General features: G+C 40.0%; 4 protein-coding genes across 11 annotated transcripts; 3 read left to right on the top strand and 1 right to left on the bottom strand.

Annotated features, from left to right (window-relative positions):
• The first annotated feature begins 22 nt into the window (after positions 1-22).
• Positions 23-2,812, top strand: LOC143900141 (cilia- and flagella-associated protein 157). Its single transcript, XM_077411144.1, has 6 exons — positions 23-370; positions 467-738; positions 826-979; positions 1,179-1,728; positions 2,178-2,315; positions 2,676-2,812. Exons 1-6 carry the CDS (start codon positions 249-251, stop codon positions 2,706-2,708), a joined length of 1,269 nt encoding a protein of 422 aa, XP_077267270.1. The 5' UTR covers positions 23-248; the 3' UTR covers positions 2,709-2,812.
• Positions 2,813-2,971: 159 nt separating this feature from the next.
• LOC143900142 (PI-PLC X domain-containing protein 3) lies at positions 2,972-5,895 on the top strand. 2 transcript variants are annotated; one of them, XM_077411145.1, is made up of 2 exons: positions 2,972-3,546; positions 4,092-5,895. In XM_077411145.1, the coding sequence occupies exons 1-2, from the start codon at positions 3,414-3,416 to the stop codon at positions 4,955-4,957; spliced, it is 999 nt and encodes a 332-aa protein (XP_077267271.1). In that variant the 5' UTR covers positions 2,972-3,413; the 3' UTR covers positions 4,958-5,895. The 2 variants fall into 2 exon arrangements, with proteins under 2 accessions (XP_077267271.1, XP_077267272.1); XM_077411146.1 differs by having other exon boundaries at positions 3,405-3,546; positions 3,996-5,895.
• On the bottom strand, positions 5,870-9,743 carry LOC143900140 (PAT complex subunit CCDC47-like). Of its 7 annotated transcripts, none has more exons than XM_077411137.1 (5): positions 8,859-8,993; positions 8,461-8,653; positions 6,717-7,710; positions 6,399-6,570; positions 5,870-6,323 (listed from the first exon to the last, which is right to left on the bottom strand). In XM_077411137.1, exons 3-5 carry the CDS (start codon positions 7,703-7,705, stop codon positions 6,084-6,086), a joined length of 1,401 nt encoding a protein of 466 aa, XP_077267263.1. In that variant the 5' UTR covers positions 7,706-7,710; positions 8,461-8,653; positions 8,859-8,993; the 3' UTR covers positions 5,870-6,083. The 7 variants fall into 7 exon arrangements, with proteins under 7 accessions (XP_077267263.1, XP_077267264.1, XP_077267265.1 ...); XM_077411138.1 differs by having other exon boundaries at positions 8,465-8,653; XM_077411139.1 differs by having other exon boundaries at positions 8,469-8,653.
• A 146-nt stretch (positions 9,744-9,889) lies between these two features.
• Positions 9,890-15,527, top strand: Klp68d (kinesin-like protein 68D). Its single transcript, XM_077411128.1, has 2 exons — positions 9,890-10,260; positions 13,076-15,527. Exon 2 carries the CDS (start codon positions 13,103-13,105, stop codon positions 15,278-15,280), a length of 2,178 nt encoding a protein of 725 aa, XP_077267254.1. The 5' UTR covers positions 9,890-10,260; positions 13,076-13,102; the 3' UTR covers positions 15,281-15,527.
• Positions 15,528-15,608: the final 81 nt, after the last annotated feature.

The following is a 15,608-nucleotide window of genomic DNA, read 5'->3' as shown; positions in this document are numbered from 1 at the left end:
GCAACGGAGAGAAAGAGATACAATTCATACAATAGATAAGTTGCATTGATGTTTGACGTTTGACGTTGTGTAGTGCACACAATGCAGTAATTCCGATCGAACTTGAAAATTTTCTCGACTCGATTTTTCATAAATTTCGATTTAACACGACATGCTTCTGATATAAATAATTTAAGATAAAGTAATGAAAAAAATTTGGGAGTGCATGCACGGAGAACAACGCATAACTAGCGTATAAAAGTAACAAGATGTTCAAAAAGAAGAAACGTGGAGGTGACAAGGAGAAGAAAGTACGGAAAAAAGTGATGAACGAACGAGAAACGGTGTCTTATGAGCAACAAATTCTAGACAACAATAGACAACTGTCACGGTTTGTTTCATTAAGAATCGAAGCCCAACACTTTGCTTCTTACTTCCGTCTCTGACTCGCGTTTAAATGACGTTATCCTCCCGATATTGCTTCAAGGCTACGCAGCCGAAATGAGGAGCTTGAAATCGAGGTAAAGAATTTGACGAAGAAGTTCGAGCAGCTGAAAGAGGACCGATCTGACATCGTGGCGCATTTGAAACGAGACTTGGAGGGAAAGATGGAAGAAGCTCGCGAGCTGAACGAACGTTTATTGGCGATGGAAGAACTGAGAAAGCAGGAGCAAGCCGATTACAAAAAGAAAGAAAACGCAATGGAACAAGAGTATCATACTATGGAGAGCAACTTAAGCGCTGAAGTGAAACTCGCAGGTAATGCAAAATATATTATCACAATACAGGAGCGAAAAAGAAAATATGAATAAAGGAAAAATCGTGTTCTATTCACTTTTGCGTCAGCTGGGAAGCTGAACGCATTGGAAGACTGGAGATTAGCCCGTTTGGATTTAATGCGTAAGTTCGAGGTGCAAGAAGAAGAAATGGCGAAACAGGAGGAATCGCACAAGACGACGCTATACGAAACGGAGAAATCAGTCATTGTTGCCAAGGCTAAGTAAACAGATCAATCAATAAAATATGTCCCTTGTTATATTGTAAATGTCACATTTGAATAACAGCTATACATGGAGCGTTTTCAAAGCCCACGCGACATCTTTTAAGATTTATATATATCTCGGAGATAATTCTTAATAAATTATTTATATAAAAGTCATTTAATATATAATCAATCAAATAATATCCTATATTTTTAGAATGCAAAAGGAGATGGAACAACGATTGAGGCAGCTTGCTCGGGAATTCAAGGAAGCGACGAATATCCGTATAGCGGACGTGATGCACAACGCTGTCAGGAGAAATATCGCGCTGAATCACGAGCTAAATTCGATGTTGAAGGTCTGCCAGGACCTGGAAACGCGGAGCGCGGAGTGCAAGGAAACCGATCGTATGCTCAGGCTGCAGTGCGAGCTGCTCGAGGGCGAGGCCAGGATTGCGCAGGAGGACGCGACGAGGCACAGACGTGCGATGCACGAACTCGCCCAGGAGCACGTGGACACGATCCTCGAGTACGGGCGAGTAGAACGCGAGAACGCGAAGCTCGGCAATTACGAGCAAGTCATGGATGAGTATAGGGCGAGATGCGTCGAGTCGGAGGAGAAGGTGAAGGTTCTCGAGCGACAATTGGAGGAGACCAAGCAAGCCCGGAAAAAGGTTCTGGAGGAAGTGCGGCAGAAATGCGAGGAATTTGATAAATTGAATAAGATCCTGAACGAAGCCAAACGGTGCGTTCTGGAAGCGTTACAGGTATCATTTCTTCATGCGAGATATATCTGAGATACGGCGAGTATCCTTTCTCGACGGCATTACGATTCAAGTCGAGTCTTGGTCCCTTGGAGAAAACTTGCCCCATATAGATCTTGGCTTCTTCCTAGTTTTGTTACAGTCGCAATTTTTATAGGAAGGGATCGTAATGTAAGCCTCTTGGATATATGTAGAGAGTAGGGGGCTATAAATGTTTAAACGCGTGAAGATGCATATGAAGAAATTGAATTATTAATAATTCAACAATATATTATATTTGTATATATTTTATATATTATTATTGAGCATTTATTAAATCAATATCTCAATAATTACAACGCGCGAATATTTAGATTACGAGCACGCATCGCTAATGTGTTCCAATACATATGCAACTTATAAGCATTTATATCCTTGTGTGCATGACACAAAAAAGCAATTTTTTTTTTCAGTTGCAAGAGCATGTCTGCACGAGCGACATATGTACTTCATGTTGTGCCGATCAGAAACAGAAGATTATTAATTCACTCCAGAATATACTCGAGAACCATAACATTTCCAACATAATCGAAGACCATGATTCACATCAGGTAAAATACGCAATACAATGCCACGCAAATAAGAAATATATGCAACACAGCTGGAATAATTTTACATCGCTTCAGTATTATTTTTTCAACATAGGTTCCATTGATGTTATTAGAATTTAGAAAAATTTACAATTAGAAAATTTCGTAAGATTTATGAGCAACACGTTCCGTAGTAGTTTGTCTCTTAATATTTGTGTATTTCTTGAACGAGTCGATAATTTTTATATATATTATAAAATATTTAGATTCTTAAAAACACATTTCTTTTAAGGATAACAGTAGAATGTGTGCTATTTCAATTAATATAGAAATAGTTCCTTAAAAATATCAAATAATATATAGTACCGCTTATAATTCTAGATGGAGAAACCCGAGGCTGAATCTTTGGAGTAATATTTCTTATCCTAACTTCCTTCATCCCGAAGAGTGTGTTAAAAAACGCACATACACGCGAAATGACTAATTGACTTTCGACCGATATTGGCATGCAGAAAGGCTTAAAAAAACGCGGCCCAAAATTGCCAAGATTCCCATACGTTCATAAAATTGATTACGTGATTAAAACCACGCGTGCGCGCAGAACAGCCTAGAGCGCGCGTAGCGTTATTTATTATTCCGCTGGGAGAAGACTCGAAATCTCGCTGGCGATCTGAGCGATCTCGTCAAATGCTCTATCGCTTCATTATCATCCGTCTGGCGAAGTCTGCATCTCGCAAAAGCACAATCGCGTAAAAGATTTGCGAGGGAGCAAAAAATTTACGTTCCTTGTCGAAATGCGATTGCAGCTGATGTGTACGTAGCCAGGAGCTGTATTCATCAGAGCGAGGTTACGCAGACCGAGTGTACGCTAGTCGCCTAGCGCGGTCGGGCACGAAATCACCGTGGGAAAGTATATGAATGTCTATGAAGCGCCGACATTGTATCAAGGCAGTGCGTCATTTGTACCGTTACGCGCAGGTAGACACCTGCGGTCACGCCTCGTGACTGTCGCGAGCCCAACGATATTCGGATTTCCTTGCTTTGTATATCTCCGACGGGAGATGTGCTCCGAAACGTGATTGTCGCTTTGTCGCGCAGAGCCGCAGATTCGGACGCTATATGGAAAGTGGTGCAAAGGGAGAGAACATGGCGATATGGCCGGGCGCAGTTTTGACCGACGATCTGGAATTTTGGATGACTCGGTTTCCGGCGCCACTCAAGAATATACCCATAATTCATCTGGCGATACCCGGTACGTTTAAATCGGTCTTCGCATTCATGCTCGTGCCTGTAGAAATTGATTTACGTGAGAGTTTTTTTCAATATTGCTCGTTTCATCCTCTCATTTGTAGATGAGACGTACTTGGACTTCGTTAACTTCGATAAAAGCAAGAATAATTTTTATATTTATCTACAATTTTCAAGTTTGTTTTTTTGAAAAATTTTCTAAATTTATTTTAAGAGCCAGTGTCGAAATTATTATTTTATTCCATTTGTCAGAGTTGTTTAATTTTAAACTTTATATTTTATTTTGCTTTTGTCATAATTTCACGAGGCTCAAAGCTCTTTTTTAAATTTATAAATGTTGACTACAAAGCAGATCTGTTTCTAGTAATAAAGAAATGAGTTCAAAAAGCGCGAGAGAACTTTGAAAACTCCATATTTACAAATTTCAATTTAATATGTGTTGTTTGATTGCAGTAGTAAGAGCAGATACGAATGAGCAATCAAACTATATTTAGCGTCAAGTATCCGCCCAGAATACTGACGATTGTGATACAAACTAATAACTTCCAGGTTCTCACGATACCATGACTTATACGATCGAGAGGAACAGCGACGTGGGGCCGGACGAACCTGCCTATATTCGAACGCTCGGCCGTTACTGCTCATTCGTTGCCAAGCCCATTATTTTAAATTGGTCTGTTACACAACGCGATGATATCAAGCAACAGCTTAACGGCGGAGTCCGATATTTAGATCTGCGCGTTGCCACGAAGCCGAGAACCAATAATATATACTTCCTTCATGGTCTGTACGGCGCGGAAGTCAGCAAGCCGCTTCTGGACGTAGCCGATTGGCTCACCTCGCATGCGAACGAGATCGTTATCCTGGACTTCCAGCATTTCTATGCCTTCACGGATCAGGATCATCGTCGTCTCGTAGACAGAATAATGCAGATTTTCCGCGGAAAATTGTGCCCAGTCTCATCCAGATTCGATCACGTAACGCTGCAATGGCTGGCCCTAAAGAGATATCAGGTGTTCGTGATTTACAGGAACGTTTATGCGCGCAATTACCCGAATCTGTGGCCGTCCGGTCTATGGCGTACCGTGTGGCCCGACACCGTCCGCGTGGACGAATTGATTGATTTCTTGAATGTCGAATTACAGGGCAGATCGTTGGACATCGCGTTCATATCGCAATGCCTCCTGACGCCGGATACGTCCTACGTCGTAAAACATTTGTGCGGTACCCTGCAAAGAGATCTGGTGCCTCGCTGTCAGAAAGCAATTCTCTCTTGGATAAATCAGAAACGTCCTGGCCGCGGCGGACTCAATATAGTTATAGCGGATTTTGTGTCGGATAACAACTTTCTGTTTTCCAAAACAGTCATCCAGAGTAATACGAAACTTCTGCACAGTCCGGAAGTTTCCTATTAACTTCTCTTCAGCTTCAGAATACAAATAACGCAATCTTATATTCAAATATTTTTATTTCTTTTAGTGAAGAAATAACATTCAAAGTTCTTTAAATTCAAAGTTGTTTAAAATATTTCTGATACACGATCGATATACTCACTTATAGTGGCCATTAATTTATTGTCCAAAATAAATTATTTAATACAAGCTAAAAATATTTAACTTCGCACTTGGCGTGTCAAGTCACAATAAAGTTAACATAAAAAAAATTAAATCAACATTTAAACTTAATACGTATATTTTTAAATAATTAATTTGTTGCTCTGACAATTATACATATTTATACTAAGTTATTGCTATTTTATTATAATTATAGATATTTATGCTAAGCATATTATGGCACATTGCTTGGAAAACAGACGATTAATTATTACTATTATGTATAATAAATAATATATTTTTAAGCTTTAAGCCCGATTTTTATACTTCCATTTATATGATGGATATAACAACATAAAAAGTATTAAACACATCCAAATAATATTATTATTGAATGAAATTACCATAATGTAAATTGAAAATTATGGAATTAGTGATGCATTTATCTCAAATATGAGAAAAAGAAAGTTTCTTGAAATGTTAGTATGGATCTCTTTTGGATGCTGTTTTAATATATGTGTTAAAAGACAATGATTTTATGGCTATCTTATATATATATAGCATCAGTTCGTTGATATTAAAAAAGTGGTAAAAGATAGTATTGAAAAAAGGGTATGATAATATATCATGTATATGCGGTTTAAGCTAATTTTATTATTCTTGTTTCAACAGGGAATATCGTATATCTCTATGATATTTAAGTATGTAAGCTGGCAGTAGGGCAAATAAAATATACATCACGCAACAAACTTACAATTCGCAGGATTTTTCACAGTCGTTTGTACTTTCTTTAATAAGTTCGATACTTCGCGTGAGAACACTGAGTGAATATATGAATCTCAATGAAAACATAAATTAGCATATTTCGTAGATAATTTGGACGAAGTACATTTTCCGATGTAATTACTTACGAATTTTCCCTTCCGAGAGTATGGAGTATTAGATTTGTTTCTTAAAATACGTAATCCACTCATTAATTCTGATTGTATCACAAAGCTTTTACTTTGAGTTGCTTCATTCTGGGGGCACGTTTTTTGGCCAATCTTCGTTGTTCTTTTTCTTCCCACTTCCGTTGTTTATCGGGATCCTCCTCTTGGAGAATTCTTTCCTGCTCGGCTCTCCGACGCTCCTCCCGTCTTTGTGCCGCAGCTTCGGCCCTTGCGGCGTGTGTTGTTTTCAAGAAGGCTTCCTCCACTTTGAGCCGATTTTTATCTGCTTTATTTTTACCCTGTACATAATAAAATTTATACAATTGTAATATTTTAAGAGCGTTTGTTTCACTCTGAAGCAAAGAGATACAGACCTCTTTAGATAACTTAAAACGTCTCAGCTTGTCGATTAAATAGAAAGCAAGTTGAAGTAAAGGTTTAAGTTTTTCTTGAGTCTCTGGATTACATGCGCGCCCTTTAAGACTTATATTCAGGCTCATCAACAATATTCTTTTAACTTCAGGCATCGTCAGCTGAGTAGTGTCTCTAGAATTAAACTAAATATTAGTATTGTTAATATTATTTATCGTGATTTGACATGAAAGAAGATATATACTCCCAATTGTACACGTTCTTTATTATATTTATTTAAATCATTATTTAACATACACGGTTAATATATTTTTACTTACTCCTGTGGTTTGCGTCCACTGAATTGATCACTGATGTGAATGTACTCTATGTAAGGCGCAAACTTTGAGAAGGCTTGCTGAACTCTGGTGTCCAAGATAGCCGCCGTTGCTTCTGGAATCTCAGACATTACGTAAAAGCCTGATGGAAGACCGAACTTTTCTCCAGATCGTTTCTCCGGACAATACACGCTAATATCAGCCATGTCGCGCACCAAGTGCATCGCTAGCCGTTTCGTGGCAACTGCTAAAACGAAATTATCTACTTCGTCTTTTGAGAGCTCCACCTCTATGTGAACTTGATCGTTTTGCGGACGCACCAGTTGAGCCAATACAGCGACCAAGTCTTGCCTCTTTATTAATTTCAATTCGATAAGCATTGAGTCACAGCCGACACGTCCGGAACAGTACAAACTGTACTGTGATTCGCTCTGTCTTATGAAACCGTTATCATTTGCATTCTCATTCGCTTTGCTCGAATGGCCGAGGAGGGAAAAATTATCCAACAAAAGCTGCTTATGATCCGTTAGCCATTGCTCAACTATATGGGCATTTTTGGTACGTCCCACTATATAATTTATAAAGTATACCACCAGTCCAGTTATCATTAGTATTTCTAAATAATAACTGTCCCATCTCTCTCGCAGATGAAATGGGACTTTCGTAATGGTTAATGTGGAAGGTTCGTCATTTTTTGGACCAGCGCTACCTCCCGCAACGTCTAGCCCTTCGAATTCTTCCTCATCTTGGAAGTGATCGAATTCACTATCGCCATCTGTAACCAGGACATCGTCCTCTTCGAAATCTTGATTTAACTCTTCTTCTTGAGGCAATTCTGGTACACGTTCAATGAGCACACTTGGTTTTTCCTCTTCGAAATCTTCAAATTCCGCAAACTCATTATCCTCAGGCACTTCTTCCTGGAAATGGGCTGTAACCCATAAATTAGTGGCGACCAATGTGATGTGTGCTATCACGATCCACAATTTCATGTTACCTGAAACAGTAAGCAGTAAAAAAGTATGTAACTATATTTTGTTGTATAATTGTAATTCAAACAAGCTTATCATATATACGCACACAATTAATCCTTTTTCCATTAATCCCTCACTTTTAATCTCGTCAATATTTAATCTAATTTAACAATATTGTGCAATATTTCCAATCGTGAAAGCAGATGCATTAAATAATACATATATAGTAAGTATACTATTGTATAACATTAAAAAAGGTATAAAAATAATATATGCTAGAGTTTTCTTTAAAACAGAACAGCATTTTTCATTGTAGAGATAAACTGATAAAATTAAGAATTGAAACCAGTAATTGAGTATTAATAATTTTACGTAATTTATACGTTTATCTAAAGTATATTGAGGCAACGCATACAAGATAAGGAAATTGCAAATTCTGTTATTTTGTAATCAGCAGACAGAATGAACTGAGTTTGAACATTACTCTGTGGAGCAAACTCGTTATTTTTATAAGTGTACAGTGCAAAAAAATATACATTTATGAACTTGTAAAAATAAACGTTAAAAAGTTGACAATTTTGCTAGTTGCATGGCTCAATAACACGTATTCAGATCTCTCGGTGGCCATTTCCATCTGAAAGGAATTTACGTGAAATTTTCCGAAAGCGCGGTTACAGTTATTAACGTTGTATTTAATTTTCAAAAGCTCGATTGTCGTGCAAGTTCACATCGGATGGTCATTATCTTGAAGAGATGCGTATCAGTGAACGTACGTATGTACAACCAGGTGAGAGAATCGTCAGTTTCTTCTTACAATATTTTTAACTTCAAATATGCACGTTCTTTTTGCACTATGTGCTAAAAATGACGAATTTCTTCTGCAGAATAATGTTCAATTCGCCAGCTCTGTTTCTGTCCTCGCAAAATAACAGTCATTTAGTATTCAGCAATTTCCTGACTGTCAACCTGTACACATAAAAGAGAATTAATTACTATTTTTCTCCCTGACGGATAGAATCCTTGTTTAATCTATTAAGTAAAATATGTGTTTATAAAATATGATGTTTTTTGACAGCATGAAGTGCCGCAAATTGAAATACGGTCAGTGGCTAAATTTAGCGTGGTTAACCTATCGGGTATAGAATTCTAATCTGATGATACGACGTCTCACCAGTGAACGGAAGAGATTATTACATATAAAAATGTCGATTTCCCGTCATCAATCTCGATTATGAATGGTGTCCGATTAATTACGACAGACACTGCGTTAACGACCTCCTAACCGAAACGTAAGTAGATGACTCGCGTGACTCTCACTGATCACTCCGCTTTACGCAATTACGCCACGAAACTCACCGTGTGTCTGACGTCACTTCCTCGAAACGGAAGATTGGCTGCGTTCAGAAAACACGGTGATTCGCTCAGCGGAAACCGATCGGAATATTTAGAAATAAGTATATCTTTGTGGAATGTAGAACGAAAGAATATATAATTTTCTCCAGATACGCGTGTTTAATTAAAAATTAAATTAAGGTTAAAAATGGTTATATAAAATATATGGGTAATCATTGTTCATAATTCAATTTTTCACGGTGATAATATAAGAAACGAAAATATTTACTCTTGGAATTGAACAAAAATGATAACAAGGTTGCACTTTCCCAAATTCTTATTGCATATCAATCTTGCAATGTTTCATGGTAAAAGATAATTTTTTTTAAATTATTGCACGTATGTTACGATAAAAATGCGTTTGATAAATTACATTTTTGAAACATAAATTTACACGTTCCCTAATGATCCTACGGGATTTTTATTTATATGTATACGCGTACGTATTGTACATCGAAATACACGCGTAGCGCATGCAAAGAAATTTGGAGGGGCAAAAATCACAGTAGTGTAAGTCAAACTTTTAAAAATATTTTCTCGCAATCTGTACAATATATAAATTGCATCTATGCACACGAGAAAATATTTTAAAAAATTTGACTTACATCACTGTGCATGGTTTTTACCTACCCCTCCAATCTCCATACATAAATAGAAACGCGTCCGTCGCGAAGTCCGAAGTCCGACGCGAATCAGAGAGATCGACCGGCGCGCCAGACTCGACTTTCCCGACTCGTCTCGCCGCGTTCGATGACGGGGGCGAGATATCGATTTCGCGACGGTCCCCCACTGCCCGCTGCCCCCCTCCCCAGAGCCCGGCGTCGCGGTCGCGCGGCGAGGAGAGACACGCCGCTCGCGCACGTCTGACATTCGTGATTCACGCCGTTCCTCCGGTGCCTCCTCGTCTCCTAGTCTCCTTCCCTGTTCAGAGACATGCGACGCGATCGCTTTCGCGTAGCGCGAGTGCCGTGAAGTGAGATAACGATCGCGGGTGTGCCGGTTCAAAACGCTTCTCGATCCGCAATTCTGCCGACTCCGGTCTCCCGCGGCGCGGGCCCCCGTCGCTGCGCGAGAATCAATATGCGGGGAAGAACGACGGCGAGGGCCGTTGACAACAAATCCTTGGGCTAAACAATGGATCAATACCGATACCTCACGGCGGTGGGCAACGCGTAGAAACGGTAATTAATCCAACGCGAACGCGATCCCTTAAGTACAGTGCGCGCGCGCGCGCGCGCGCGTCTCTCCCGATCGGCGGGCACGGAAAAGTAAATTCTCGAAAGAAGCCCTCGTCCTCGTCGCTTCTTCCCTCTTGATGCGACGTGACGCGACGCGCACGCACGCGTGTACATACATTCTGTACACGTTTAACCCTTAACCGTAGGTACGGGTGAGTGCACCACGAACTTGACGAGCCGCCTTGCGTCTTAGCGCAGCGCATAAAAAAAAAAAAGAGTTCTATGATTATTTTTTCTCGGGGTTATTTGATTTTCGAATTTACGGAGTGTTCCTTGCGTCGCTGCAATCCTATACAAGTTCTCGATCTCGAGGAGAAATTGAAAAATAAATTAAATGAACGCGTCTTAATATCTCTTATTTTTTTCTTGTTACAGATATTTTATATAAAGTTGTGTTTGAATTATTGACAGGCCATGCGTCTTATTGTTAGCACGGCGCATAAAAAAAAAGAGACGTTTTTACGATTATTTTGCGTCTCGTGGGTATTTAATTTTCAAATTTATGGGGTTTCTCTCTCTTGCGTCGCTACAATTCCATATAAGTTCTCGATGTGGAAGAAAAATTGAAAAATAAATACAGATGTGCTTTGACATCTTGAAAAAATTGATACGTAGCTCATATATTTTTCTTGTTACAGATGTTCTATAAAGTTGCGTTTAAATTATTGACAGGCCTTGCGTCCTAGCGCAGCGCATAAAAAAAAAGATGGTTTCATGATTATTTTATTTTCGAATTTATAAAGGTAGTTTCCCTTGCGTCGCAGTACTTTCGTATAAATTCTCGATCGACGAGGGGTTGAAAAATAAATACAGATATGTACCTTAATATTAAATTTGATACGTATATAGCTTTTAAAATGTGTACTCTATAAAGCTATATGTTTAAATTATTATTGATAGGCCTTGCGTCTTAACACAGCGCATAAAAAGAAAGATGATTTTACAATTATTTTCTCGTGATTATTTTATTTTCGAATTTGTAGTGTAATTTTTTTGCAATTCCATATACTTGAGTTTTCAATCGACAAGAAATTGAAAGAAATAAACGCGGATATGTGCCTTGATAAATATTAAATTTGAGATTTGACATGTATAGCGTTTACCTTTTTCTTATTATATTTTATAACTTTGTATTCTACAAAGTTATGTTTAAATGATTTGGTCGGATAAACTTTTATAGATGAAATATTTCAAAATAAATAGCGACTTAAGATAAACACACTGTATAACGTCATCGAGCCTTTTTTCGTAGCTGAACTGACGATTTATTTTGAATTTTAACTTTATATTCCATTATTTTCTGTTATTTCGATTGATACTATTCCAAATGGAATGCAGTTGGAATGCATTTAAAATGAAACCGGAAAATGTGGTCGATACCGCCTTACAGGCCTGCAGGCGATTATATCGAGGCTTTACAATCCATTTTCAATCAATAGAATATAAAAACTACTCTCGCACTTCTCTGTTTCTTTTTTTCTAGAAATGAGAGAGAGAGAGAGAGAGAAGTTCGAAAAATAATATTGTATAATAAAAATTCGCAAAGTATTGTGTATAATTAAGATTAGTAATGAAGCAATTAAATATAAATAAAAAAGTAATCAAAATCTTATGATATAACGTAACTAACAGTGACTAGTGCATTTTCATGCCAAGTTTTATCGATTCTGAATGTCGTGCGAGCATGGCGACGAAGTTTCACGAAAGTAACATCGAGCAATCGGGCCACGATGAGTTGATTGAAGAATAAGATTGTGCTATTTAGGTATATATCTATGTGACGATGCGTATATAAAATTCTTTTAATTCATTTATTGCTTCAAGTTTCGCCGTGACGCAATCGCTATTCCTTTTAATTTGGTTTTAATTAAAATGCTACCGTTCGCAGAAAACGTCTCATTTAATCTCATTTGTTATACGTTATTTTCAAAGATTTCTTTCGATCTTCAATATAGATAATTGGATGCAATTCTGCAATGTGGAATCAACTCCAAAACCTTACTTTTTCGCTAGAGGAAATGCCACGAAACGTTAAAAGTAAAATTGCTCAAATTTAATGACCGAATTGTAATCCTCCTCAAATATAGTTCCATTTAGAAAATCTTCTATATCCACGTGGTGTGCACTTTGCAATATAAAACTAAAAATCGCGAAAATGGTGCTTGGTTCCTTATTGCGTAACCGTGTCCAAGTAAATTCGTTATAGAAAGACCGATCATCGTGTGAAAAATTGATCACGTACGTTTACATTGCAGTTTAAGAATTTACAGAATCATGGAAAGCGAAAAAGACTGTCGTATTAAGAAAGAGTATTTTCATTACAAATTACAATCGGTTTAAAGAATTTTATAAATTGCGATATTATCTTTCAATGACATTATGAGATCCTGTTAACATCGTTTGTAAGAAGAAAATTTTAGACCAAAATATATTCATTATATATTCAAATATTATATATTCAAATTTGAAGTAGAAGCAATTTTGCATTTATATGCTGATTTTTTTGCAAGAAATATATAATTAATAATTAATAATTATAATGAAAATAGCGTAGTCTTAAATTATTATCTGTATACAAGGCTAGAATATCGAGATCTTAAGGTAACAGGTATATGTGTCGACTTCAATTTTGCAAGAGGCAGCTATTTAAAAAAAATGATCAAAATACCAAATTCCTTAAATATTAAAATATGAGAGCCAGTTGAAACAAGCAAATTCGGTCAGAATCAAGCATGATCGATAAATTCACGTTTTGCAGACGAGAGCCGTGTACTTGATCGCCGGTATGGAGAAATTGGACAACCAGCAGAAAACCTGGAAGAAGAAGAGCGTGAAGTCGAGTGCAGTCGCCGATGTGCCGACGCAGTGCGTGCAGGTGGTCGTGCGATGCCGACCGATGGACGAGCGGGAGATCGCTCGCGGTTATAGCCGCGTGGTCGACGTGATCCCGTCTAGAGGCGTGGTAGAGGTGCGGCATCCGCGCGACGATCCGTCCAGCGAGACCGTCAAGGTGTTCACCTTCGACGCGGTGTACGACTGGAACTCCAGCCAGCAGGAGCTATACGAGGAGACGGTCAGGCCCCTGGTGTCCTCGATACTCGATGGCTTCAACGGCACTATCTTCGCCTACGGGCAGACCGGCACCGGAAAGACGTACACCATGGAGGGCTCCAAGATGGATCACGAGAGGCGCGGCGTCATCCCGCGCTCCTTCGAGCACATATTCAACCACATCGGCAGGTCGGAGAACATGCAGTATCTGGTGAGGGCCAGCTATCTGGAGATTTATCAGGAGGAGATACGCGACCTGCTGCATCCGGATCAGAGTCTGCGCTTCGAGCTGAAGGAGAAGCCGGATATCGGAGTGTACGTCAAAGACCTGTCGACCGCCGTTTGCAAGAGCGCGGCGGAGATACAGCATCTAATGAACGTGGGCAATCAAAACAGGACGATCGGTGAGACGAACATGAACGAGCACAGTTCGCGGTCGCACGCGATCTTTCTCATCACTATTGAGATGGGCGGTATCGGTGACAACGGTGGTATCAGAGTGGGACGCTTAAATCTAGTCGATCTCGCGGGTAGCGAGAGACAAAGCAAAACCGGATCGTCGGGGGAGAGATTGAAGGAGGCGAGCAAGATTAATCTGAGTTTATCGGCCTTGGGTAACGTGATCTCGGCGTTGGTGGACGGTAAAACCACGCACGTGCCATATCGAGACTCTAAGCTCACGAGATTGCTTCAAGACTCTTTAGGCGGTAATTCGAAGACGATCATGGTAGCAAATATCGGGCCGGCCAGCTACAACTATGACGAGACTTTGACGACTCTGCGTTACGCTAGCCGTGCTAAGAATATCAAGAACAAGCCTAGGATTAACGAGGATCCGAAGGATGCTTTATTGAGGCAATATCAGGAGGAAATAGGTCGATTGAAGGAAAAACTCGCGGTGAAAGGTGGGGTGCAACGAAAGAAGAAAAAGTCGAAAAGGAAAAAGGAGGGCGAGACAATCGATTCGGAATCCGAGGACGATAGTCGGAGCGAAGACAATAAGGTATCCGAGACCGACAAGAAACTCATAGCGGAGCAGTTGAAGGCCGAGAAGCAGGAGACTGAGAATCTCGTCCAAAGAATAAAGGATTTGGAGAGCAAGATGCTCTGCGGCGGCAAGAATATAATTGATCACACGAACGAACAGCAAAGGGCATTGGAGCAAAAGGCGGTCGAGATCGCAGAACGTAAGAGGCGTGAGGTCGAGATGCAGCAGAAGTTGGAGGACGAAGAGTTGACGATGGTCGGCGTGAGGGAGACCTATACCACGTTGCAGCAGGAGGTGGATGTCAAGTCCAGGAAGTTGCGAAAGTGCTTCACCAAGCTGCAGGCTTTAAAACAAGAGTTAGAGGATGTGACCAGTGACTACAACAGGGACAGACGAGATTTGGAGCAGGAGCAGCACGAATTGATGAAGGAGCTCAAGCTCAAGTACCTCATAATCGAGAACTTCATTCCCGAAGAAGAGAAGACGAAGATCCTATCCAGAATTCATCTGGATGAAGAAGAGGATTGCTGGATCGTGAAAGATCCCGATCCGTCGAGCATAGATGCCATCAAGCGACCGACTTCCGTGCCGGGTGCGCGCAGACCGGTCTCGGAGTACGCGCGGATCGCGCTCGCGATGGGACGAGGATGCCGTTACGCGGGCGAGAACATTTTGAACCTGGATCTCGACATGCCGGCACGGACGACCTTGGATTATCAGGGACCGGCGATCGCGCCAACGATTCAAGCTGTTCTGGAGGAGGCTCTGCGCGACGAGGGCGACATAGACGTCGACGCTTCGAGCACGAGGCTGAGAAGCAAGTCGCGTTTGCAGTCGGCGCGAGTTAGGCCGAAGAGCGTCACCAAGATGCAGCAGATCCCGGCACCGGTTTACCCCAAAACCAGAGGCCTCGTACCGAAGTAAATGAAATCGTTGAAACCCCGACCGACGCGCTTGTTTCTTTTTCGCTTGTAAAGGGGAATGTACATATTGTATGAACCGCATCCCGTGCTTTATTTAATTCTTCGCGGTTACCTCGAGATACACGGACGGAAAGAACGGAATATGTCTGCAATTCTCTAGTCATTGTGCAATGCGTAAATATATGATATCGCTACGTCGAGCATGTAACTGTTGTAATAATACAGTATAAAATAGCTCTTGAAATTTCCCCCAGTTGAAAATCTCTTCCCTGATTTCTCTGCATTGTAAGGACTATTTTAAAAAGAACGGTTATATGTATTTGGTAAGA

The sequence above is a fragment of the Temnothorax americanus genome, unplaced genomic scaffold (genome assembly GCF_048541705.1).
Source record: "Temnothorax americanus isolate GAGA-0224 unplaced genomic scaffold, ASM4854170v1 Scaffold3, whole genome shotgun sequence".
In the NCBI taxonomy this organism is placed as follows: Eukaryota; Metazoa; Arthropoda; class Insecta; order Hymenoptera; family Formicidae; genus Temnothorax; species Temnothorax americanus.
Note: the sequence above shows the minus strand (reverse complement) of the source record. Positions and strands in the feature narration are given on the sequence as shown.